This window comes from Fringilla coelebs, assembly GCF_963513975.1.
Source record: "Fringilla coelebs genome assembly, chromosome: 1".
Lineage (NCBI taxonomy): Eukaryota > Metazoa > Chordata > Aves > Passeriformes > Fringillidae > Fringilla > Fringilla coelebs.
The window spans coordinates 153,311,328-153,337,950 of record NC_140028.1 but is presented as its reverse complement, the minus strand read 5'-3'; the positions used below and the strand labels follow the sequence as shown (position 1 = coordinate 153,337,950).

Genomic DNA, 26,623 nt, shown 5'->3' with positions numbered 1-26,623 from the left:
TCGCAGCTGCCCGGGGTCGGGCCAAGCCGGGGCCCGAGGCGGCGCTCACCGTCCCGTCCATGCTCCGCTCCCGCCGCGGCCGTCCGCGTGCGGAGCGCCTGCGCGGCGCTGCGGAGAGCGCCCAGGGACCGTCTGTAAAGTGCATCCCGCCCGCCGCGCCGGGGGAGAGGGTCCCGCACCGGGAGCTCGGCCCCGGACGCGCTGCTGCGGCGGGAGGGCGGCGCAGCCGCGGCCCCTGCCCCGCTCCCAGCCCCGCGGGGGCGGCGCGGCACGGAGCTCCTCCCGGGGACAGGTGGGTGCGGCGCCCACGCCCTCCCAGCCCCACGGGCCGCTCCGGCTCTGCCGCCTCGACGGAGCTCGAGAGAGGGACGGACCGGCTTTACGTCCGCCGCCGCTGCCGCCAGGGTCCTCAGCCCCGCCGCCCTGCTTCCGCCGCCACAGCCACCCCGTTCTCTCCCCACCAGCGCCCCGCACCACCGCCGGAGCCCCCTTACTGTGGCAGCCCCGGCCCCGCACTCAGGGCCCCGCACTCAGGGCCCCGCACTCAGGGCCCCGCACTCACCGCCGCCCCCTGCCGCCCCCGCCGCCGCAGCCCCGGCGTTCTCGCCGAGCTCCAGCCGCCGCCGCAGCCTCCGCGCGCTCCCCAGCGCCGCCTGCCGGCCCCGCTCTGCATCACCCCCGGCCGCGGGGCCCGACGCAGAGCTCCCGCCCCGCCCGGCCCGGCCCGGCCCGGCCCGAGCACCGCCCGCTCGGGAGCGCTTCCGACGGGTACCGAGCGGGGCTCGCACCCACAGCGACCGGGTCGAGGTTCATCGGGAGGCAATGGAAATTCCAGTGGCGATGGGAACGGGAGTAGCAGATGAGAGAGCAGGCCAGGGGAGCTCTGAGGCACGTCCAATCCTTCAAACTCAGAACCGGCCCAGAGCTGCGACCCACTATCCGCGCGCTTTTCCTTGTGTCAAGGAGCTGGTGGCTCCCGGGAGGGTGAAGATGAGGACACGGGGCCTGGCAGGCTACGGGTCTAAGGTGCGGTGTCAATTGTAACAGGAAAAGGAAAATTGCTTCTGAAAGACCCAGGGGGAGATGTCTGCAACATGCACTTTGACAGAGCGATTAGAAGGAACCCTCGGTGTGACTTGCCAAAGCCCTGCAGTCCATCGGGATGAGGGAAGTTTGGACAGAATGAGCACTGACAATGAATGCTTTTGAGTAATGCTCCAAGGAGCTGTGAGGAGCACACAAGGAGCTCACTCCAAAGAGCAGTGAAAGGACTGAGCTCCACCTGCAAGGAGCCAAGCAAACCTGACAGCTCCGCATGCTCAAAAACAGTGCAAGTCTAAAAGATGAAGTAAAATATTGTAAAGATCACAAGGTGGATTTAAGTCTTAGTGGGTGTTTTTAAGGAGGGACTGTACACATGCTTTTGGCTTTTTCACTACATTTTCTGTGTCATATTTTCAAGCTTTTCCCTATGGTTATTTGTACCAGCAAAACACTGTTGCAAATGCAAAATGAGCTTCTGTGGTACCTGTCACCAGAAAATTGCCCCCTTTGAGAATCCATAAGCAACGGTTCAGCAAGCATGCTGGGAAGATAAGTGCCTAGTACATGCAGGGAAGAGTTCCTAATGGGACAGGGTGACTGCCTTGGCTGGAGTACAGGTCTGGGCAGTGGTGAGCCCTGGGACAGGGGGGCACGAAAGCATCTGGTATAGCAGGGTTCAGGCCACAACTCCTGGCTTGACACCAAGCTGGCAGCTGGCACCTGCACATGCTCTGCAGTGCTGTGCAGAATATTTCACAATGGATGTGTGACAGGGCAATGCTCCAAGCCAAACAGAAGACAGCAAGCTCCTATGAGAAGAACTCTTTGTGCTGGAGTTGGGAAGAATACCTTGCTGTGGCTGGGAAAACGTGTTATGAGAGCATCCTGTCCTCTCTCTGCTCATCTGACCAACAGCAACGCCAGAACTAGTTTAGACCATCTGCAAGACCTGGGTTGCACTCTCCAGCATGCTGGGAATTGTCTCTGGAGCACTTTGGGGTGAAGTAGCTTGTGAGCTGTGACTGAGTGGAGGACCTGCCCAGACAGACCTGAACTGCTGCTCAGGTGTGCCCCAGGGGCAGAGGGGAGGCCACACTGGGCACACTCCCAAGGGAGATGGGCTACTTGTCCAGGTCATATGGCAGAGGCACATCATTTATATTCTGGCCTTGGAGAAGACTGATGGACACTATGATTAGATACAATATCTGAGTTCACAGCATCTGGGTTTGGGGTTTTTGGGGGGTTTTGGGGGGTTTTTTGGGGTTTTTTTTAACCTATACTTGTTAATTTGGGATAGAGTAGCAGTCTGTCACAGATGAAAAGGTGGAGAGTCTATTTTTACCTGTTTCTTGAAGCTAAAAATGCAGCTGGGACCGAAGCGTCTTGTGTTTGTAACATGCATACACATCCTTCTCTAGGATCAACAGATTATTCCAACAGGATATGTCAGCCAGTCTAAAACATGCAATGGATGAAATTACCTTCACAGCTAAAGACAAGGAAGAAAAATATCCATTGCTGTGGACCCCAAAGAAAATGAAGTATACCCAAAAGTAAACACACCCAGTGCATGTTGGGGAAAGCAGAGACATCACATAAGGGTATGCATTTCTTCAGGGCTATAGGATCAAACCTGACAATCATGGTAATTTATCTTCCTGGCCAGTACATGACCCCACTGCAGTACACAGACTCAGTATCATGATCCTCACATAGTGCATCATTTCTGGCTGAAATAAAGTGCATCCTTAAAAAAAGATCATCTTTTTTAGCACAAGAGACAAAAATGGTGGCACAGAGTCAAATCATAAGCACACCTGACTGATTTACCCTCTCCCTGACACTGTCTGCTTAAAACAAAAAATCACTAAAATAGGGTAGACTAAGTGCTCCCTCCCTGACAGCTCTCCTAACGCTTACAAATTTGTAATTCAGAGACCTGCTGTGACAGAGGTTTTGGCTCTGTGTTTTAACAGCCTTTGATAGATTTCTCTTTTGTAAATTTCATCCACTGTAGAGTGACAGTCATGAAATTTAAGGCCATGAAGGACTTACTCTACCCACTTACATTTGACAAGTAATTTCGCACTTGCCTCCAATGATCTCTGTTACACAAACCAAGTAAATTGTAGCACATGGGAAAAGTTACCACTGTAATTGCACTAGCTACTCACTTTCAGCACTGAAAGCATGTGCCTGTTTTCCTTTGGAATTAAATCTGCTGCAGTCATGCCTTACCCCAGACAACTAAAAACTGCTTTAGTATCCAATGTTTTCACTTAGCGCATGTGCTCACACACCCTAATCAGATCACTCACAACCTTCTAAGAGTTCACAGACTCATAGGAAGGTTTGGGTTGGGAGGGACTTTTAAAGGCCATCTAGTCCCACCCCGCCATGGACAGGGACATTTCCAACTCATAATAAGGTCACTCCAAGTCCTGTTCAGCCTGGCCTCGGAGACCTCCATAGATGAGGCTCTTTGGGCAATCCATGCCAGTGCTGTCTGGCCTCATTTTAAAAATGGTCTCTTATCTAGTCTGCATCCACCCCCTTTTAGTTTAAAACTGTTAAACCTAGTTTAAAGTCATTACCCCTTGTCTTACAAGAGTTCTGCATCTCACATTGTAAAATACTTCTTACAATCTTGAGGTAAGATTTGTGAACCTCAAACGTTCTTCTTTGTTCCCTAGAAGCCTTAAAAATAGGCTGTGTGCTATGCCACCAGGGTCCTTCTTGCTGTCTCACATCAACAGCATCTGTTTCCCCCAGATTGTCTACCTGTAAAGATGTGTTATATCATGTCTTAAATCTATAGTTTATAGGACTGGGACAGAGCCTGGATATTAGTGTCTGAAACAGTGGGTCCAAGAAAAATAAAGCTGCTTGTACTTTAATACAGTCAATTTCGTTACAGACTTACCTTTTTTAACGTGCAGTCCTCTCTGGAGGTGTGATACACCATCTTCCCCAAGCACATAAGTTTCCATTTGACTGTTCTAAGACAGAAGTCTATATGAAGGGCCTTACTCTGCTACACACTCTTATTCACTATTATCCTCTCTTCATGATTTTTTTGCATATTTTTACATATCTGCTGATTTTATTTGTAGAGATCTTATATTTGTTTCCAAATAATCAATTAAGTGTCAAACAACACTGGCTGGAGAACTGTCCCACAGATAAAAACCAGAATCCCCAGCTTATGGATTGGGCAGTTTTCTGGCAGTATTTCCTGCCTTTCCTTTCCCACAGAGCTAGAATGTAAAAAATAGAAGAATCAGCTTCCAGCTTCCCTCAGCTTTCTCCCAAGATACAAGATGCTCTTAAGAATTTTAAGTTCTGTGTAGCATTGCATCATCTGACATACCCTGGCAGGGACTTAACAACAAGTTGGCAACAACATTCCTGGCTTTTGGGTTACATGCATCAAATCTCTCTATCCTGTTTCCCATTATTCTCTTTCTTCTCTAATGAGGACTCACTAATGATTCTTGCTTGCCCTATGTAATTTCAAACCCCTTCCTTTAGCAAATTGTTTTACATCCCAGACATCCCCACCTGTCACATTCCCTACAGCTCTCAGTCAGCAATTCCTGCATCTCTCCAAGGTTAATGCTCAGCTTGGTGGCATTACACCAACTGTGTCCCTGTGCAGAAGATCTGCTGCTTGCTTAGTTTCTTACAGCAGCCAGTGTCCTCTGCCAGTGCTTCCAGATGTGTTATGTAGAACAATGATCCAAGGAATTCTTCTTGAATGTTACACTGCACTGAAACCTGCAATTACAAGCTCTGTATCCTTGCTGACAATGGGAAGTTACTTTTCATGCACCAGAATCTGTTTTGCATTCAGGATGAGCACATCATCCCCAAGGTGAGCAGCACTGGAGTTTTCACTCTGTCCATCTGTGCCGTGGCACGTGATCCCACCTGGCAGTCGCTGCATCCCAAGGAGATGTTAACCTGAGCATATACAGGCCTGTGCTGCTCACAGGGCAACAGTCAGACCTGGCTTTGCTGCACACACCCCTTGCCCACCAGACAGTCTCAGCCAGCTCATCATACAGAAACACCTATGGACAGCTCTTGGTCATGCCCAGCCATTCTGCCACTCACATGGCCTGGCTTTTGTCTAACAGTGAGGCAAGAAATTCTCATTCATTCATCCTTTCTGTGTGACAGCAGGAATGAGGAACAGAGTTGTTTTCTTGCACTCTAATAATGGCTCTAATAGCAAAAAAGGGAGAACCAGCTTCACAGGTGGGGTCTGCAGGGCATGTTTGGTGTGGATCAGAGGCCCATTTGGTGCTCCCCGTATCTAAAGGATTAGAGATGATGTACACTATTTTTTCATGTTTGCTCTAACACATTATATTTTAAATAGCACCCTACACAGCTTAAGTGCCTTTCCTACTTGGATCATAATGGATCAGGACCTCCTCATGCAGAACAACCCTCTATAATAACAAAAAGTTTCCCAGGTAATTGCCCTTGTCCTCATTCTTTGAATGTGTGCTTACATGTTGCATATAGGTAAAGCTTTATAAAATAAGGGCCTTGTTAACCTTGTAAAATCATGGCTCAGGCCTGCTACTTTGGCTAAGTAGAAGAGGACTATGGGAAAGTGACTCATTTGAATTGGAGATAGAAAAACAAGTTATATAACCAATACGTGCTCACACTGTGGTCAATGCTGGTTAGCTGAATTACATTTGGCATGCTAAAATGGAATGTAACTGAAAACAGCCTAACTACTTTAAAAGGCCTGTTTTTTGCAATAAAGGGCTCTCCTTTGCACCTGCCTGGGGACTCTGCATTGCTCTGTTTCATTCGCTTAGCAACAAACACTCATCCCCATAAGGCACTGCAAACATCTGTGATCCCCCCCATGTAAATGTAACAGACGTGCCTTACTTAAATAAGAAAATCTGAAATTTCAATCCAATTTGAACCAATGTTCCTGACTTTGAATACTTCAAGCTTTTCTAATTTTTCAGCATCTCTTTTGTTGCCCACACCAGACCTTCACCTCGCTCACCTCATGAGATGAGTGTAGCAAATACAACCTCTCTCCTTCAGCAGTGACCCTGCAGCGATGAACGGGGTCAGTCACACTTGCCGGCTTATCACATAAATTCACAAGCTCGCATCAGGGCTTTGATTTCTTGGATACTGGCTGGAAAAATTATGCTGGAAAGCTGAAAAAGTAAAAGGATTAGTGGCGTCCTGGTGGATACCAAGCCAAATATAAGCCAGCAGCATTGCCTCGGAACAAAGGTGGCCAACAGCATCTGGACTGTGGCCAGCAGGTAAATGACAATGACCTGTCTCCTCAGCACAACTGAGACATGCCAGGAATGCTGTGTTCAGTCTGGGCTTCCCAATATAGGACAGACATGGACATACTGGAGTTAGTCCAGTAAAGGGACATGGAAATGTTAAGTAATGGGAACTGGGACTGTTTTGTCTGGAGAACAGGCTCAGGACAGTGTCATCTGTGCATGTCAGTAATGGTAAACTGTAAGGAAAACACAAACAGCTGCTGCTCAGTGGCATCCTGTGATGCTGAGAAGCAATTGGCACAAATTAAAGTGCAAAATATTTCATTTAAACAGGAGAAAGAAGTTTTGAATTGTAAATGTTACCCTACTGTAAATCTACTCTACTGCTGGGAGTCTCCATCCTCAACATTTAAACTGGAACCGCTCTACAGCTTTGGAAGAGCCAAAACCACCAAAGTGAAAGTGGTTGAACAGCTTTGTCCAGCTAACCCAGACAATCTGTGCTTATGCCTCTTGAAAAAGTGGAATGCATAAACACACAGGAGGGTGCAGCAACAGCCCTGAGAATAGCACAGTCAAGGTAACTTTGTCCAAATACACAATACTCATTCTCTCCTTGCAATGCTCAGCAGAATTACATAGCTTTAAGTAAGGTCAGTACAGCTTGTTTACCTCCCTCATCCCAGAGGCGGCAAAGTTTACAAGTGACAACATTACTCTGCCTGGAAAGAAAATTAAATTTATTTTAAAAAACCCCAAAAACAAACCAACCCCCCCCTTACTGAAACAGCCTCATTCCATAGCCCATGTGCCTCAGGGTCTGGGAAAGTCTTTCTCCTCCCTTGACCTCACATACCCTTTACCCATGGCAAGGCTGGGAAGGGGATGGAAAGTGCCGAGTGTTAAGGTGCTGAGAAGCTCTTGATGTTTCTCATCTCTCAAGTGCTGTTGGCCTGTTCCTGCTCAAAGAGGGCCATGGCTAAATGTGAGCGGGATGCAAGTCCTTCCAAGTTACTGAGCACACAGCGGTGGTACAGCTCCTCACTGAGCCGGGGATTGCAGCTTCTCAGTGTATATTTCTGCACTAGCCCCGGCTCCACAGCCCTGAACAGGTGCAGGCCAGAATAGTGAAGGAAGACATCAAACACCTCCATGCTCTCCAGCACCTCATCTCGGTCCAGGATTTCAGCTGCAAGCTTGGTACGTGCTGTCATATAGTCAGAATTATAAAAGCAGGCCTCAGCAAAGGAATGTCTGTCAAAATGCCCATCTCTCAGGAAGTCGGTGTTGGAGGACGCTGTCTGTTCACCACGGTACACCAGCGCAGGGTTGAACTCCTGGAAATGCACAGGGAAGAAGACTTGCCAATTGCTGATGGTATTCATGCGGCAGCGGTTCAGAAACTCCATGTTGATTTCTGTCCAGACGCTGGCCAAGAAAAACAGTGTGTCCACAGGGTGCTTCTTTGAGACTATATCCATGAGCTTTACCTGCGACGGCACCTCTGTTTTAACACTAATCCATGGGATTTTAACGTCTGCATAGCGCTTCTCTAGCTCTCCTACCATGGCTTTGACTCCAGCAAAAACATCCATCTGACCAACTCTCTGGGCATCGTAGGGATGGTAGATAAAAAGCAAAGTCAGCAAGGCATTATCATGTGTGTCCAGTGTGTTCATAGCAAACATATCCAGGAAGTTTGCTACAAAATCCAGGTCCTGCACTGTTAAGGGAAGCACTAATTGCACCCGTGTGGCCTCTGTCACATATGGCATGGGAATAATTTCCACCTTACTTAAGGGTCGGACCAAGCTCACTCGCTTGGCTAGAACATGACTGTGACCCTTCTGCGTGGCAGCCTCCAGGAGCAGGTCCAGGGTGTACTCCATGCCCCGTGTGGGGTCGAAGCGCCGGTAGCCGTTGAGCAGCTGCCGCTTGCTGAAGCGGAGCAGGGGCTGGTAGAGACGGTTCAGCTGCTCCACCGCAGACTCGATGATTTCACTGACGTCTGCCTTACTGGCTCCAGAGAGCTCACACTTTGGGGAGCCATCAGGACAGGAGAACAGGTGCTGTTCCGTGAAGTAGTCCCAGCTGATCACCTCAAAACGAGACTTTGGAAGGAATGGGGCATTAATGCCCACAGGCCAGGTCACACCTGCCTCACCTGCAGGGGTCAGTGCTGTCAGGTTCCTGATCTGCATCTGCGCAAAGAGAGAGCACAAACCGATCGCCACTATGCTCTCAAAGAGATCTAGGCCAGCTCCTCCCCAGGCCCACCTCACCACCTACAAGGGTACATGGGTAGTGTCACACCAGGAGTTTTAGGTAACGTGGTATCAGAAGTTCTGTTTCTGAGATAAGGGACAATAGCTTGTGTCTGACTGACAGTTGCCCACCAACAGAAGCAATGTTCTTCCTCTGGTGTGCTGAAAATGGAGGAAATCCTCCATTTGGTCAAGGAGTTTTCACAGGTAGCCCTCTCCACATACCTGGAGGTCCTGGATCTCCTGATAGACTCTGTCCAGCTGGATCCTGCTGAACTGCTTGTGCAGCCGGTACATCAGGGTCATGTCAGAAACAGGGTGGACCGCAAGAGCTGCTTGGAAGTCCTCTTCTTCCTCCTTCTCTGGTTCAGTATTCTTGGCTAGTTCATAAGTGTGATAATGCTGGCCCTGAAGCAGACAAAATCCAGAAAGACTGGCATGGAACTTGAGTTCACAGAGCAGCTTCTCCTCACCCCATCCACACATCTGCCCCTCTTTCCATATTGACTGCAGTATAAGAAAAAAAAGGGGTAAGTTGTCCCTCCCACCCCGCACTACATTCCCACTTGCTTCTCAGTACCAACATACCTTTTATCATGCCTTCAAAAACCTGTGAATCAGCCCTGCCAGTAAGGCTGAAAAATCCTGTGTGTGCTCACTCCCTCAACATCCCAGCAGTGATTCTGGGCCCCCCAGCCAACGCTACCATAGCACAGAGCCCTTCCTTCCTCTGCAACTCACAGTAGCAGCTCACAAAAAAGCCTCTTGGCTACGCAGTAGAGAATGAATCAGATTCTGGGCTTTGTCAGGCTCAGCTGACACAAAACCTGGGCAGGGAGGTAGTACCTGGAGCTGGGAAACACAAGTGATGCCAAGGAAATCAATGATGCAACGACCTAGCCACTCATCTGGGCGCATGCTGAGGATCTCATTGCGACAGCTGTCCAGGTGTGGGTGGAGCTTTAGCAAGAGGCTACGGGACAGCAGGTAGCCAAAGCCCCCGTGACAGTAACGGGCCTGCTCGTCTCCCCCAATGAACTCCTCCGCTCGCCCCAGGTACACATCTTGGTTAATACTCAGGTGTGTCACCAGAGCCTTGACCTGCTCAGCTTGGGCATAGGTGTCATCCTGCATGATGTAGAACCAGTCATAGTCAGAACCAAAATGTTGATGGATATAGTTCATGGTCTCATACATGAGCCAAATGGGCCTCTCGTCGCCATGGGCCACCAGCACCATGCCATGGGGCACCTTGGCACTGCGCAGCCCGGTGAAGTACAGCAGGCGTGGGAAGTGGTGGGCCACTGTCTTGTTCACTGCCACGGCCAACGTGTTCAGTGTGGCCTTGGAGGTCAGCACAGCCACAAACAGTCTCTCATGGAATCCCAATTCTGTCTGAATGTAGCGAGTTCTGTAAAGGAAGTACATACCTACATGACAAACAGCTGGAGGAGAAAAAAAAATCAAAGAATTATGGTAGCTTGGAACAAGTCATTAAATGCTGGAATCTACCCAGGGCGAAAAAGTCAAGCCTAGTCATTGAGGTTGAAGAGAAGACTCACTAGTGAAAATCCCATTTTGTAAAAACACTTGCTTGTTTCAAGGTAGCTACACTCTCATATTATCTATCTCAGCTAGAAAACTGTGCCAGTGCAATTAAAATTAAAATATCACAGAGCTAACCACTTGGAGCTTAGTACACACGCAGCTTAGCAGGTATGTTCAACAAAAACTCAGGAATGATTGTCGAGGAGTCTCTAGCGCTGGTGGCTGAGGTGTCCTGGGGTACACCAGCTGCACATGGGGCCCTGGGTGCTGGGAGATCACTGAAGACCCAGGCCATGAGCCAGCAATGGGTGCTGCTCTTTGGCCTCACAAACGGCACAAAGCCCTGCAGGACCCAGCGAACAATGAGAAGACTCCAGACCAAAAACCACCACTGCACCACATGAGGCACATGAGGAAACGTGAAGAGAATACACAGACTGTGAGGGTACAAAAGTCCAGGGGTCTCTTTGTTCAGGGTCCTTCTGCAGAGGCACCATCCTGAGCTGTTGTGATGTTGCTACACCATAAGTGAAATACTAAGAGAAACCAAAGAGACTCTGCTACAGGAAACCTGGGGCCAAAGAAACTTGCCTGGCAGTAAGAGTGTGGTGTGTGGGAGGAGCTGGGCAGGACACCTCTTGGGTCACCACAGCTGTAGCTGCAAAGGAACCTCAGCCCTGGCAGGAGCAGCCTGGGCAGGCAGGGGCAGTGTGATACCCAGAGTGGCTCCTGGATGGTCAGGCAGGAAAATTTCCTTAACACATACACTATGATTAATTGACCAGTATTTTCCTAACAACCAGACCAGTTAAAACAAATTTTGAATAATTTAACATGTTCTATTAAACACAAGTAACAAAACAATCCCCAAATCCCAGAATGGTTTGGGGCAGAAGAGACCTTTAACATCATCTAGTCCCAACATCCTGCCACAGGCAGAGACATCTTCCACTAGATGCTCCAAGCCCTGTCCAACCTGGCCAGGGACACTTCCAGGGATGGGACAGCCACAACCTCTCTGGGTAACCTGTGCCAGTGCTTTGCCATCCTCACAGGAAAGACTTTCTCCCTAATATCTAATCTAAACCTACTCCCCTTCAGTGCGAAGTCACCCTCCCTTGTCCTGTCACTCCACATCCTTGTTAAAGTCTCTCCATCCCTCTTGGCTGCTCCCTTTGCAGTACTGTAAGGCTGCAGCTAGATCACAGTGAAGCTTCTTTTCTCCAGACTGAACAATTCAAATTCTCTCAGCCTTTCCTCCACTCCTCCAATCCTTTGGTGGCTTCCTCTGGATTCACTCCAACAAACTGATGTCCTTTTTGTGTTGGGGACCCCAGGACTTAATGCTACATCGCAGGTGGGGTCTCACCTGAGCAGGGCAGAATCACCCTCCCTGTACTGAGAAGAAATAGTCTCACTCTTCTTAGGCAATTTTGCTGCCTTTTTTCCCCTCAGGGTAATTTCCTGAACTCATCTCTTACACCCCTTAAAGCAACAATCTTGGCCATTGCCTTGGTGCACCACATTCTTACTACACAAGTTATTTCAAACAGCAAATTTCACCTTGAACCTGGTCACTTACACGAAGATTTATAACTTCCCACAACAATATTTTGCTTGAAGAAAATCCAGGCCAGAAAAAGCATGCCTTACCTGAGCACTTTTTTGTAAGGCTTGTTGGGGTCTCTGTAATACGGCACAATCCGAGGCCTGAAGTCCTCGTGGCCCGGGCCGGGCCTCCCCTCCGCTGCCTCGGGCGAAGCGCCACGGGCAGGCGGCGCGGGCGGGCCCGGTGCCAGACAGCGTTCCTCAGCCGCGCCGTGGCTCCAGGAGGCGCGCAGGAGGCTCAGGCTGCAGCCCAGGGACAGCCCGAGCAGGAGAGGCAGCGCGGGCCGCAGCGCGCTCAGCACCGCGCCCAGGCGCATCGCGGCAGCTACGGCCAGGCCAAGCTCACGGGGCAACCGCAGGACATGGCGGGCGCGGGGCGCTCGGGCGTCAGCGGGCCCGCGGAACAGAGGCCCCAGGGCTCTGTTACCCGCAGGCCGGTGACAGGACAGAGGGCGGGCCGGAGTTCCGGGACGGGAACGCGGGGAGTGACGGCGGCCTTAGCCGGGCCGGGCTCCGGCGCTGCCACCTCACCTGCCACATCGCCCCACGCGCTTCCGCTTCCGCCCCGCTCTCGCTGGTGCCTGGCGGCCACTCTGGCCCGCGCCGCCGGCGCCTCTATGGTACCCGCGGGGGCGGGGCCGGGCCGGCGCGCGGCATGCCGGGAGGCGCGGCGGCGTGCGGACGGCGCTCCCCTGGGCCGCGCGCCGCCCGGCGCCGGTGACGGTCCGCGCTGCGATTGGCCGGTCCGCCGAGGGGGCGGGGCACTCGCACGCGGTCGCGGCGGGGCTGTTGCGACAGAAGGAAAGCGCGAGCGGCCGGGGCGGGCGGGCCCGGGGAGCCAAGAGCGGGGAGCAGCGGGGCTGGGCTGGGCTGGGCGGTGCGGTGCGGGCAGCCCGGCAGGCGGGCGGGAACCCTCGGCAGGAGCCGGCGGCGCCGTGTGCTCCGGGCCGGGAGCAGAGGCGGGGCGACCCGAGCCGGGCCGGATCGGCGCGGCCTAACGGCGCCTGTCGCCCCCTCTGGTGTAGCTCCCACCCGTGCCATGCCCTCCGACCTGGCCAAGAAGAAGGCGGCCAAGAAGAAGGAGGCGGCCAAGGCCCGGCAGCGGCCGCGCCGGGTCCCGGACGAGAACGGAGATGCCGGGACGGAGCCGCAGGAAGTCCGGCCCCCGGAGGCCAACGGGACGGTGCTGCCAGGTGAGAAGCTGGCCGGTCCTGCGTCTGCCCCGCGTGTCCCAGAGCGGGGGTCTGGCCGGCGCCGTTCCGGCGGACCGTGTGCGCTCGGCTGTGTCCCGGGTGGGCGAACCGCGACATTGATGTTCCGATGAAATGCCTCGGGCGTGGGTTGCGCCGTCCCAGGGGGCTAGAGTGGCTGCCGTCGGGACCGCTCTGCCCTGGGACAGCAGGACAGCCGCGGGTCCGGGGGCTCCGCATGGGCCGTGTGTGTGAAGGATGCTCGCTGGCTCTCGCTTGAGGCATAGCAGTGTGGAGATGGAGGGAGCTGATGGTGTTTTCCCCCTCTCAGACACCGTCCCTACCTTCTGCTGCTTGATGCCGAGACCTGTTTGAAGTTTCTTAGGTTTTTGTTTCGTTTGGAGTTTTCTTTCCTTCTGCAGAAAACACTAGCGTCTGAATTAACTCTCTTACGGCTATTTGCTGTGACTCTCGGCTCACCTGTTTCTCTGAGAGGTACTTGGTTTGCAGAAACTAAGAGCCTGTCTCTAAAAGAGGCTTTGTACCTGTTGAAGAGACAAGCTTTGCCACAGGGAGCTGTTGGTCCTAAAGGAAATAAGGCTGGTAGCGCTTACAGAGAGTTCATTTTTGGGCCTTCCTTTAGCTCACCCGCCAGCCCGCAGGGTTCTGTGGGGCTCAGCCCGCGGTGCGCCATGCCAAGCGGCGGTCGGTGCGCGGGGCGGCGGGCCCGGTGGGTGCGCGGCGCGGAGCCCGGCGCGGCCGGGCCGGTGCGGGCCGCGGGTCCCAGCGCGGGCCGGGGCTCCGGGAGGCCCCGGCGCGCGGGGGCCGCCCGGCCGGAGCCGCCCAATGGCCGCCTCCGCTGGGTCATTTGCATGCCGCGTTGCTATTGGTGCAGCGCGGGCGGCGGGCGGGGCCCGCTGGGTCTCGGGGAGGCTCCGCTGCCCCGGCGGCTCCTCCGGGACCTCCGTAGCGCTCGCGGGCCTGGCGTGCGGCGGCTGCCGTGTCCGTGCGCGGCCGGGACTGGGGCTCAGGGTCCTTGTGGGTCCCTTCCGGCCCAGGAGATCATGTGATTCTATGTGGGTCAATACCGGCATATTTCTTGCCGAGCTGTTTATGATCGGGGTAACACTCCCTTACCCATTTTCAGCTCTTTCATTCTTTGTTGTCACTGCTCTATGGCATTGCCCAAAGGGGTCCTGTATCAGTGCCAGTGACATTTTTTGCTCCTCGGCTAAGGCACATTTGCCATGGTGTTAATAGTGATTTTGCAGAGTGGGTGATTTCGCCAGGAGTGCTGGGTGCTGACAACTAGGGTGTCATTCTGCACTGGCACAATCAGAAATCAGCTCTGCCTGCCAGGATCACCAGTGCCATTGGCTGCTTCAAAGGGCAGCATCTCTCACTGAGTGAAGTTGGCCTGTGACAGAAGGTCAGCATGACAGGAAGGATGACAGTGAGTCTCTGGCACAGCCGGACCAGAGAAGCTGTGGATGCCTCAATCATAGAAGTGTCCAAGGCCAGGTTGGACAGGGCTTGGAGCGACCTGTTCTAGTGAAAGGTGTCCCTACCCATGGCTGCAGGTTTGGAATTAAATGCTCTGGAAGATGTAACCCAAACCATTTTAGGATTCTGTGATTGTATAATTTTCTTATACTGTAGGAGGAAAGGAAGAGGGAACATGCAAATGGGCATTGTAGCTTCTCAGAAAATTAGTAGGGACTGTTTCAATGCTGCTGCTACTTCTCTGTTCTCAGCTTTCTCTTTGTTTATTTTCTAGTCAATTCATTTTCTGGCCAAGCCCTTTCGTACTCTTGCAGGCAATACTTTGTACGCTCTATTCCTAGTCTACTCTTTCCTGCAAGTGGGGGTTAGTCCCATCCCATCACATTCAGAAAACGGCTCACTGTTGTGGGTGGTCACTTAGTTCTGATGGTCCTGTTTTGTTTAGATGACACTGAGATATTTAGCTAGTGGAAGTTCCTACTAGACCATATATATCCTCCTGCGAAGCTGAAAAGCTGCGTGTCATTGCATCCTGGTCTCCTCAGCTCTTCTGTAGAAATGGGAGTTGTTTTTGTGGTCCTGGGCCTTCTGGTGCAAGGGCTTATGGCTTCCCTTGTGTTTGTAAATCAATAACACTTCTGGTCTTCTCTACATGTAGAGGTGGATGCTCTTACAAAGGAGCTGGAGGATTTTGAGTTAAAGAAAGCTGCTGCCCGAGCCGTGACCGGAGTGCTGGCCTCCCACCCCAACAGCACTGATGTGCATATCATCAACCTCTCACTGACCTTTCATGGCCAGGAGCTACTGAGTGACACCAAACTGGAGCTGAACTCTGGGAGACGCTATGGCCTGATTGGACTCAATGGCATTGGTAAGCTATGGGGAAGCAAGGTGGCTCCCTGGAACTCAGTAAAGGGGTCTCTGCTGAGAAGCTGGGCAGGTGCACATGGAAGTGCTGGAAACCAGAAGGAGGGCTGTTAGGCAGATATGGCTGGGACCCAGCAGTTTCTGTTCTCCTATATCTCCACCCAGGAGGAGAATTACTAGGATTGCTGATAGAAGTCTGAGATTGCATTCTAGCTTTGGACTGTGCTTTTGATCTTGTTTCTGTGTAGAGTTAGGAGAGTTGTCTGGGATCTGTTAATCTGCCTGATTCCTGTTTGCCTGGTTAGCTTAGTAGAGCCAGTAAACCCAATGCTGATGGTGTTGGTCAAAGAACCTGTATACTGTGTGGAGAAGTAGAAAATGTGTGGTGTGGCCTGACTAGGAAAGCAACTGTACAGTCCCTGGGGAAAGTGATGCTACATTGAGAGATGCAGAATATGGCTGCGATTAGAGAGGTACTAGTGAGAGTGACCATCTGGTTTAACTTTCAGGAAAACCCAGGTTGTTTAGGGATGAGTGCATTACTTTCCTCTATATTAAAAGTCTTTGGAATCTGGGATCCTGATACCAGCTGTCAGACCTGGGTAGACAGCAGAAACTACAACAGAGATAAAGCTTCCTAAATCTGGGCAAGGGCTGAAGTGCAGTGGTTTCCAAAAAGCTTCTTCATGTCTCAGTCCTATCTTTGGGGTGGTAAGCCTTAGCTAGGAGGGTGGCCTGTCCTACCGAGGCAGTGGGCTCTGCTGTCCCTCCAGTTCTTCTGGCCTCTTGGGGAAAAAATTACCCGGGATTTTCTGAGGTTGGAAAGGGAAGGAATCCCTGTGGGATCTGAGTGTATCTCATCTGTTTCACTGTGACATTGTATCTCACTGACTCCAGCAATTGTGATTATCTGCACCCAGGGAAATCCATGCTTTTGTCAGCTATTGGGAAGCGAGAGGTGCCCATCCCAGAGCACATTGACATCTATCACCTGACCCGAGAGATGCCTCCCAGTGACAAGACCCCTCTGCAGTGTGTGATGGAGGTGGATACAGAGAGGGCCATGCTGGAGCGAGAAGCGGAGCGTTTAGCTCATGAAGACGGTAAAGCTTCTCAGAGTCCCAAGGGACATTTCCTCCCTTTCCTTCCCTACCAAAGAAATTGGGGTTCCTTGGGGAAGTTTTCACATTTTGTGGTACCTGTTTCCCCTAGCTGCCCTGTACTAATGAGCACAGATGACACTTCTTTGGATGAATTAGTCCATGCGACATCTTAAAAAGTGTCTTGGGCTTGGATACGGAGGGGGCTCAACAGGAATAAAGCAGAGAGGCTGTGAGGTTTCCCAGCTGTGCAGCTGGGAGCCCTTTGTGGGCAGAGGTGCTGACCAGCAGGCTCTCTTTCAGCGGAATGTGAGAAACTCTTGGAGTTATATGAACGCCTGGAGGAGCTGGATGCTGACAAGGCAGAAGCACGAGCCTCACGTATCCTTCACGGCTTGGGGTTCACGCCAGCCATGCAGAGGAAGAAGCTGAAGGACTTTAGTGGTGGCTGGCGAATGAGGGTGGCTCTTGCCAGGTGAGTAGAATAGTGCCACCTGTCTCTTGTGAGAGTGCGTGCCTGCTTGTGACTGCAGAGTCACAGACAGTTCTAAGGACTCAGAGCAGGTTGAGAGGCTTTGGGTTGCACACTTAACCTATGCTCTCACCTCCCCTGTCCTTGCAGAGCACTCTTCATTCGGCCTTTCATGCTGCTGCTCGATGAGCCCACAAACCACCTTGACCTGGATGCCTGTGTGTGGTTGGAGGAAGAGCTGAAAACGTAAGCACAGAGGAGTTTGCTGCTTCTGTGGGTTGTGCTTTTCTGCTTGTCAGCATGTGAGCATGAGCATCTTGTCAGCACGTAAGCAAGTTCTGCAGGAGGAACTGTATAGTTCTTGTGGGTGCATAACTGTGTTGCAGTACCAGTGACACCCGCTTGCTGCTATGTGAGATTCTTTGATGCAAGGATAAAGAATTCAGTTCAACTCTCTTGTCTCCCTGGTACTGAAGAAATGAGAAATGCTGGTTTTTACTCCCAGGTTAAAGGTGCTTCCTTGAAAGCGAGGAGCAGGCCTTGGCTACCTGTGTACCAGCATTATGTACTGTACTAGTAGTATGAGCTTTCCAGACCTGGCTCTCAGCTCATCTTCCTCCCCACCATTTCTCTGTTTTCACAGAGCTATAGTATCTGAGTGTGTTGGTTTCATCTTTTGCTAGTGTGTGGTGCCTGGTTTTCATAACAAAGGTAAAATGTTAAGGTGTGAGGCAAAAAGCTTAGGAACAGTTAGGAACCCCAGGTTATGGGGTGTGCATTAAAAGAACTGTATTGTGAGAAGGGCTTTGCCTTTGCAGAGGTTTTCCCATCAGCTCTGTCAGTTGGACCTTTTGCTTCCTTGCTTTAGAAGTGAGGTGCTTTAGAAAAGAACTTTGAACATCTTTTGATGAGGCTTTAACCCTTCATTGTACGGATTTGGAGCAGAGCCAGCTGCAGTGTGCATATGGATGGGAGTCTGTACTGAGGGGACAGTAAGCAGCAAAGGTTGAAACTTCTTAGAAGCGTGATGCCAATGGAGGCAGCTGCATCAGTGATACAAGTCACTTGCCTCAAAGGCAATCAGCTCTGGACTTCTTGTGATAACAGGCAAAGACCATGTAATGGTGCAGGGTGTTTTACTACAGTGAAAACTGTTGGCAGGATTTACTCACTGCAGTTGGTTGTAGCTGCTTTACTGCTATTTCCCAGAGCATGCAGATAAAGCCTTTGTCACTATCAGGGCCAACAAACAGGATTTCTTTTCCTAATTTAGTCTGTAATAACTTACATGGTGCCGCAGGTTCAAGCGGATTCTTGTGCTGATATCCCACTCCCAGGACTTCCTGAATGGCGTCTGCACCAACATCATCCACATGCACAACCGCAAACTTAAGTACTACACGGTGAGTAAACAGAGCCCCGTGTAACCAGGGCAGAAAGAGGGGCTGTTCTCTGGGCACATCTGATGTGCCATGCTCTCTTTCCAGGGAAATTATGATCAGTATGTAAAGACTCGCTTAGAACTAGAAGAAAATCAAATGAAACGATTCCACTGGGAGCAAGATCAGATCGCTCACATGAAGGTACCTGCCTAGCTGCATGAGCACCCTTCTACCCTTTTGGTGGGCATCCCTGCCCCTGATCAGCCTTATCACTGTGCCTCTTGGCTGACTCTTTTTGCAGAATTACATTGCACGATTTGGCCATGGTAGTGCGAAGCTGGCCAGGCAAGCTCAGAGCAAGGAGAAGACCCTTCAAAAAATGATGGCTTCTGGCTTGACAGAGAGAGTTGTGAATGATAAGGTAGGATCAGACATGGGATTGCATCTAGAGATCTGTATTTGAAACATGGACTACAGGACTAGAAGGGTCTTCAGCAGACAGCAGGAAGGGCTGACAGAGCTGGTAGGAAGAACAAGATACCCCTCCTTGATGCCAAGTATTCCTGTACTCAGCATGGAGTAATGCTGAACAATGAGAAGGAGGGATTTTCTAGGGGAGGGAAATGGAGTTGTGCTATCAATAAGACAACTGTTTCTGATTTCTATATCTGTTTTGCAGATACAGAAATCAGAAAGGAATGTCTGGGGCTCATGGGAGATAGGAGAGGATGCTCAGTGCACTTTTACTTGTGTTAAGAATTCAGACCCACATTGTTTCAATGAGAAAGAAATAGGGATTTGTTGGCCAGCAGATGAGCTTGCAAGCAGCTCATCAGAATAAATCTGAGTGCGTTGCAAGAAGGGCTTATAAAAAGTCACAATCCGGTGCCTTGGTCTATAGCTGATGTTGGTAGTGAGGCATGGTTATACTGGAATGAGTGGGCTGTCCTGTGATCTGGGTGTCTCACAGGTGGATATTCTCTGTTAACAGACTTTATCATTCTACTTTCCACCCTGTGGGAAAATTCCCCCTCCCGTCATCATGGTGCAGAATGTCAGCTTCAGATACACCAAGGATGGGGTGAGTATGGGACTATGCATATAGAGATCACTTGTATTCCTGCCTTGTTTGGGAGTGGGAGACTTTTGGTTGAGCTTCCTGAAGGGGCTGCAGTGTATGACTAGTGGAGCAAAGTTCTTGCCAGTGCTAATGCTGGGCCTGCTGGGGACAGAGCATTACAGGTGCAGCAGGGAGGTTCTGGAGAGTACTGAAAGGCATAATGTTTTGTGGTTTTTGCGGTTTGCAGCCATGGATCTATAATAACCTGGAGTTTGGAATTGACCTGGATACTCGTGTAGCTCTTGTTGGACCCAATGGAGCTGGAAAGTCAACACTGCTGAAACTGCTCACAGGAGAGGTTTGCTCTGTGCATTGTCTACCCTGCTCTGGGCCTTTACTTTTGGAGTAGTCTTCAACAAAGTGCACTTGTTTGCTAGAACAACCTGGTCAGGCCTTAGAAGTCCTGTGGTCTTGTTGAAACATAGGACTTTTTCTCTCATATTACCTGTTCAGACTGTCTCCCCTGTGCCAGACTGGAGATGGCTGGATGATGTATTTCTGGCATACAAGAGGAGAGATTTCCTGCTGAAATGGTTTTATCTTCCCCTTCCAGCTGCTGCCCACGGATGGGATGATTCGCAAGCACTCGCATGTGAAGATCGGTAGATACCACCAGGTACTCCCTACAGTAGCCCCAAGGGATAGGGAATGCTGAGGAAATAACTGTCAGGAATGAGGAACTTTGTCCGTCTAGTTCTGCTTCTAAGGCCTCTCCCAGTGCTGCTTTTCTGTGTGTGGAGATGAGGGAAGGAGCTGTTCCATGGAATGGGCTCCAGTTCGTGTTGTTGCCCTGCAAAGAGGCTGGCTGTGGTCCTTCCTCTTCAGGCTCCCACCTGCTACAACAGATCTGGTTGCCTTGTGTTTGGTGGTGAACAAGCCTCCTGTTCTGAAGCCCCTGTTCCTCAAATGGAAATTATTAAATTATTCCCCAGTAGTTGGGCACAGAGGCTGTTCTGCAATTGGGGTTATTGGCTCCTGTTCTGCTGCTCACCTGGTACCAGAGGGGTGCAAGGGGGGTAGTGCTTAGGGCCATGAAGTGGTTGGCCTGCACAGCCTGAAGCTGACTTTCTTCTCTGTCAGCACTTGCAAGAGCAGTTGGACTTGGACCTCTCACCATTGGAGTACATGCTGAAATGCTACCCAGAGATCAAGGAGAAGGAGGAGATGAGGAAAATCATTGGCAGATATGGTTTGACAGGGAAGCAGCAGGTGAGTATTAGCTGTTGAGGTTCGCTTTTTGTTCATTAGGGGAGTAGAGGTTCTGTGTTTTCTGTTACTTTACTGATACCTGACAGTGATACAGTATGCAGCATGCCACACCACAGCATCAAAATGCTTTTTCTATCTCTGCCTTTGAAATTTGAGAAAAAAATAACTCACGGCTCATGGGAACTTTCTTTGGATCACAGCAGTGTGTGGGTTTGAAGGGGTAACTCCCTCAGACTCGGGGTGAAAAGAAAGCAAGTTCTGGTATAGTGCTAGACCTGAGCATGTTTTAATTATAATTTTAACTATTTTGCTTCTCTCTTATTTCCGAGATGAATACCAGGCAGAAGTGCTAGATGCTCAGCTGTTAGTAGGATCCACTTGGCTCAGACAAGAGAGTGGGCTCACCTATGGTGCTCTAAGTCCTAGCATGACATGCTCCTGTATGTGACACGTCTTATGTGTGACAGTTGTCCACATTGCTGCAGTTTATCATTGATTTTTACGTTGGTTTTGCCCATTCATCACTGCCCGTTCATCGCAGAAGTTGAGAGTAGTTTGATTGTTGTGTCAGTGAACACCAGTCAGACCAATTAACTGTCCTTACACACCTTTGGCACAAGCTGGGTCTTGCTGTTTACAGTCCGTCAGAAACCCCTGGACTTCCCTTCTTCCCTGGGTGGGAGAAGGTGGGTGTAGGTATAAGGCTAACTGAGGCTGGTGTAGGTATAAGGCTAACTGAGGTTGGTGTAGGTATAAGGCTAACTGAGGTTGGTGTAGGTATAAGGCTAACTCTTGTGTCATGGAGCTGCTGGGAACCTGAGGTGAGACCCAGGTGGTTTGGGTCAGGGTGGCAGGCTGTCAGATCACTGCAGAGCTGCAAGCCATGTGTGTGTTGGGCAGGTGAGCCCCATCAGGAACCTCTCTGATGGGCAGAAGTGCCGTGTGTGCTTTGCCTGGCTGGCTTGGCAGAACCCTCACATGCTCTTCCTGGACGAGCCCACCAACCACCTGGACATAGAAACCATAGATGCACTGGCAGATGCTATCAATGAGTTCGAGGGAGGAATGATGCTTGTCAGCCATGACTTCAGACTAATCCAACAGGTAAGGACAGTTGTGAGTTTTGTCAGAGCACCTTTCTAACATTTTAGTCATGAAAACAAGGTGTTTTCAACTGACTGGCTCTTACTCATCCCAAAAAAGATGGGCGAGTGAAAAAAAAATCGCGATTCCCTTACTGCCTTCATGTTAAACAATTGTTGAGCTAGCCCAGGAAAACATTAGGTACTTAAAATAAAATAAAAGCCACCACAAATGTGAAGCACTGATCTATCTGCTATAACTTTGGCTGCAAGTTCAGGTATGATTTTATTTTTCACTGTGATAGATCCAAGTAGTTCAGATCAAGAACTACTTTTGTTTCAATTACCAATTTTGCAAGAAATTTTTCATCTTAGTCCATGAACAAAACCAGAAATATAGAGGGGCCTGGGACTTTCAGTTCCAAAATCTTGTACAAATTATGCGGAAAACACCAGGGAAGATGTTTCCCTGTAGATACTTTTCTTTGGTAGTCTAAATGTGAAAGTTATCAAACTTTTCTTGCCAGACTTCAGAGAATAGTTTTTAGTTAACTTTATAATTTTTGTAAGATCTCTCTCCTCTTGCTCCTCCTCCTGGTGTGTTGGCCTTCAGGTCGCACAGGAGATCTGGGTCTGTGAGAAGCAGACAATCACCAAGTGGCAAGGGGACATCCTTGCCTACAAGGAGCATCTCAAGTCGAAGCTGGTGGATGAGGACCCGCAGCTCACCAAACGGACCCACAACGTGTGAGCTGAGGAGCCCCGGCCGGGCTCTCCTCCTCCCGGGGCTGCTGTGGCCACGGCGGGGCAGAGCTGCTGCTGCCTTGGCTGTGTTCTAGGATTGCTGCAATACTGCTTCCCCTCGACTTGCCTTGCACCTCTATGTCTGGACAGAGCTGTTCTCTTCTGATCTGGCTACATTTGGGCAACTGTTTCCTTATTTAGACAGCATCCCATCTGAGCCAGGCCTTGGAATCTGTTGGCTTGGGGTCACGACAGTGGCCATCGGGGTATCCAAGCTGCAGTGATACACAAGTGGAGACCCCAGCCCAGCTTCTCCTGCCTTTTCCTTTCCAATTTCTGCTTCAGTTTAGATACTTCACTTCAAACTCCTCTGGCCTTGGTTTGTTTTTAACTATTATTTAACAGTGTAATTAACAGATCTGCCTGAGAATCCATCAGTCAATAAAGAGAGAAAAACAATCTTGTCTTGTTTTGTGAACCATGGTAGTTGGGTTGTGCTGGGGTGAGTCAGCAAGTCCTGAGCTTTGAGTGAGATCAGCCCCTCCTGCTAAATGCTCAGTTCCTCAGTACAACCAAAGCTGTGGCCAGAACTTGAGAGATGTGGTGAGTACTGAGCGATGGAGGCACTGAGCAGGGTCCTCACCTGGGGCACCTCGGCTCAGCCACACTGAACGCTGCATTTCCAGTGAGTCACAGAACAGGCCACAGATGCCTCCGTCATAGACAGTGACAGACACAACCTGAAAGTGTCCTGAAGATCATTGTTAGAGACAGAACATAGATCTGTGGAACACCAGCCTGTGTTCTTACAAACACTGGCTCAGGTGTGGCGTTTTGCTTCACCTTGAATTGTCTAATAATAAGACTCAATAATGTAGGAATTTTGGACTCTGAACTAGTTCCTTGTTCCTTGCAGGTTTAACTAAAGACTAATCAACTGAAGTTTAATTGTTACTTTTGTTCTCAGTAACAGATTTTTTGAAAAGTTGGTGTTCAAACCTCACCCTGAGGCACAGAAGCTTGAATAAAATATATTTTTAATTTAGTATTAGAATAATACTAAATAAAAGGTACTAAAGAGAAAGGTAGGTAGCAAATTGAACCTAATAGCTTTTTGTGATTGTGAGTCATCGTTTTAATTACTTCTGACCCGTGAGAGTGACAACACTGGTCACAGGAGAGGCTGTGTAGCCCAGCAGCCCATCTGGCAGCCCAAGTGCCTGGGTCAATGGAAGGGCAGGACAAACGATGGAGTTGTGCTCCCATGCAGAGCATTCTTTGGTGCCAACTGACTGGCTTTGACTTTTTGAGTAGAGTCTTTCCTTATTTTTCTTTCCCTAAGGGCCCATTCAAGTTGTGACTGCTGCTGTGGAAGCACCGAGTGTCATCCATAGAACAAATGTCACAATGTGATCTGCTTCCAGTAGATCAAAAAGGACCCTTCAGGTTTTTACCGGTTCTAGCAGGGACCTGAGAGGAGAAAAGTAATGTTTTCTGGGAAAATAATGCCAGTTAGTATGAGTGCTTCCAAGTTAGTTCTACAGAAAGGTCTAGATGGCAGTAAATCTCACCTGGATGACTATCTCACAGTGGAGGACTTGGAAGTTACCAGGTAGAGTGAGGGTGTGAAAACTCACAGGGAAGTGATTACTCAAAAGACTGATGGGTCACACAAGTTAAACCATAATAGATTAATGCAGGTCTGTTTGTGCTCCTCTCTAGGCTGTAGGAAGTGTTGGTGAGTTGGAAATAGTTGTGAAGTAGCTCTGACAATGGTGAGGTCAGAGTCCTTACTGAAGCTAGAGCTATTTGTCCTGTACTTCTTTTCCTTACCAAAGATTTGACAACATTTCATTTCACTGCATTTCAGATCTGCTGTAATAAATGGAGGGTACAATCTTACTCAGTTCTTTGGGAATGGTAACCCCCGAGAATGGCCTGGGGATGCTGGGATGACAGGGGCAGTAGTTGGAGCGTTGTTGTAGCTCATGGAGCCAGGAAGAGCACTGTCACCTATCTGCTGCTGCAAGGAGAGAGGAGCTTCCTAGATGCAGACAGGTCTCCGATGTATAAAGGAGGGCCACAGATATATGTTTGAAGCAAAAGCAGCTGTAGCTGCACTAGGGGTCACAGTAGGCCAGGACTTGTGAAATGGAATCCATAAATGTGCTTTAACAGCCTTGGTTTAACCTCAGTTCGTTCTGTGGTGACAGTGTGTTGGGCTGTGCTGAAGCAGCTGTTGCAGACAGATGTCCTGGAGCACTGAACTCAGAGACAGCAACAAGCGGAGGCAGTGCCACTTCATGCTGTTTCAGCTGAGAATTTTCTGGTTTTGCAGAAAAGCAAAACTATCGATAAATTACAAGAGTTGCTCCTCAGGTGCTAGGATGGTCATTTCTGTAAAAGAAATGACCCAGTGCCTGCGCAGTCACACTTGCCTGTTATCCAAAAGAATGGATGGCAGGTTCCGGCTTGTGGGATTCCCTTGTGTGTGTGCTGCAGGTCGATCCCTACACCACAAACCAGCAGCAGGATGAGGCAGGCCCAGCACAACAGCCTGTACAGCCTCTAGCACATGCAGTCCAGGGAAGCAGATGGTAATTCTCCAAACCTGAGGGTCCAAAGCTGACTGTACTTCTCCGTGGACCAGCCTCCACCCTTGGTGTGTAAAGACTTCCAGTGCTGAGTGACCGGTTGCTGTTCCTCCACCAACGGGTCCCTTCCAGCCAATTTTTTTTTTTGTTTTCAGGAAAGAAAGCTGTGTGTTTATCACTGTGTAAGGCTGTGTATCACAAACAGGGTGGTAGCTGGGGAGGGATACAACAGCCCCCAGCTCCTTCAGCACAGGAGTCCCTCCCTGTGTGCTGTGACCAAGGAAACACAGCTCCCATTGCAAGGAGGGCAATGGAATGTCCCTCTGAGGGGGGACCCTGTACTGCTCCTGACAACACAGGGCCCCTTAGGAAGCACAAGGGGTGATGTCCCCTGCTCCTCACTGCCAGAATTAGTCACTCCTCTTTCAAGAGGATCCCACTGCCACATATCTTTACAAGCCAATTCTCCTTCACAAATGCGCTGACATGACCATTCCAGCCTGCACTGCCTGATCACTAAGGTTTCAGTGTCTGGGAGCAAGGACCTTCCTGTGGCACTGCCCCCCCGTCACTGTGACAGTCATTTGCACTAGGGGAGAGTGATCAGGTGCCTCCCCATGAGGACAGGCTGAGAATAAAGTGATTCAGTGGAACACAGTGGGCTGCACAAAATAGGAGAATCACTGCCTGATGAGTAGGCCTCCCAGACTCACTCTTTGGGAGATGTGTTTTGCTCAGGATGTGCCAGTGCGATGTGTGTACCTGAGCAGGAGATTCCACCTGTTAGCACAGAGATCCTCACCAAACAAGGTGTGTTCCCCCACCATACAAGCATACTGGCATCACCCCTTATGAAATGGCTGTAGTGGTGTCTGCTGAAAGGCTTCCTTTTCTCTCCAAAGTACAGAAAACTGTTTTGTTCATGTCTCTGCTGTGCTGCTGCACATTTTTCCTGGCTATGCCTAAATCCTGTGTCACATTTACCCTCATTAGTGTGATCATTGGTTTCCAAGACAGGTCAATCCACACTTGGGGCGTCAGCCCTCCACTGCCCCCGTCCTGGCATTCCAGGCCCTGTTGTGTGCAGCAGGTGGGATCCCAAGAGCAGACTAGGTAGCAGGGGAAATTTGGCTGGTAGGATGTTTACAGTGCCATCCTTTCATCTCTGGACCTATGCTCCCTGCAGTTACTGGGTTTCCCCTGATAGCATTACCTGTTCCATAGAACAGATGTGATTCCATTTGATTCTGGAGTACCTTGAGTACTCCAATTCACAGCCTTGCACCAAAGCAAGATCCCTCTTTTCACCAAACTCCTTTTGGACCTGGGAACGGCTCTTCTCTGGTAATTCTGTCCCCTGTAAATTCAGATGCTTCTGCTCTTGCCCCTCTTTGCCCCGGTTACACTCAAATTTCTCAGGTCTGAAAGTTTAGCTGAATCTGTCACTCCCAAGCTCCTCTCAGGCCAGCTGCTTTTCATTTAGTGCAAAGTGGAATCATCAGCCACAGGTGTGTACCTCTCCTGCTTCTTGGGGGCTGCAACTGAGGCAGGGTAGGTCCTGCTGCCTCTGCTATATAACCAGCTCCTCAGCATTTCCTGGCTGTTCTGTTG

General features: G+C 50.3%; 3 protein-coding genes across 4 annotated transcripts in view; 1 reads left to right on the top strand and 2 right to left on the bottom strand.

Moving 5' to 3' along the window:
- Positions 1-615, bottom strand: part of SMARCD3 (SWI/SNF related BAF chromatin remodeling complex subunit D3) — a 75,872-nt gene extending 75,257 nt beyond the window's left edge. Inside the window, exon 1 of the mRNA XM_084203966.1 lies at positions 563-615. The gene's annotated coding sequence lies outside the window, so the exon portion shown is untranslated. The remainder of the gene's footprint in view (positions 1-562) is intronic.
- A 6,441-nt stretch (positions 616-7,056) lies between these two features.
- On the bottom strand, positions 7,057-12,318 carry CHPF2 (chondroitin polymerizing factor 2). Of its 2 annotated transcripts, none has more exons than XM_084220269.1 (4): positions 11,795-12,318; positions 9,440-10,004; positions 8,819-9,001; positions 7,057-8,530 (listed from the first exon to the last, which is right to left on the bottom strand). In XM_084220269.1, the coding sequence occupies exons 1-4, from the start codon at positions 12,064-12,066 to the stop codon at positions 7,268-7,270; spliced, it is 2,283 nt and encodes a 760-aa protein (XP_084076395.1). In that variant the 5' UTR covers positions 12,067-12,318; the 3' UTR covers positions 7,057-7,267. The 2 variants fall into 2 exon arrangements, with proteins under 2 accessions (XP_084076395.1, XP_084076396.1); XM_084220270.1 differs by having other exon boundaries at positions 9,695-10,004.
- Positions 12,319-12,603: 285 nt separating this feature from the next.
- On the top strand, positions 12,604-22,866 carry LOC311162121 (ATP-binding cassette sub-family F member 2). Its single transcript, XM_084220290.1, has 14 exons — positions 12,604-12,942; positions 15,101-15,313; positions 16,230-16,412; positions 16,713-16,884; positions 17,032-17,127; positions 18,182-18,284; positions 18,369-18,464; positions 18,565-18,684; positions 19,255-19,344; positions 19,571-19,681; positions 19,937-19,999; positions 20,464-20,592; positions 21,493-21,696; positions 22,288-22,866. Exons 1-14 carry the CDS (start codon positions 12,789-12,791, stop codon positions 22,423-22,425), a joined length of 1,872 nt encoding a protein of 623 aa, XP_084076416.1. The 5' UTR covers positions 12,604-12,788; the 3' UTR covers positions 22,426-22,866.
- Positions 22,867-26,623: the final 3,757 nt, after the last annotated feature.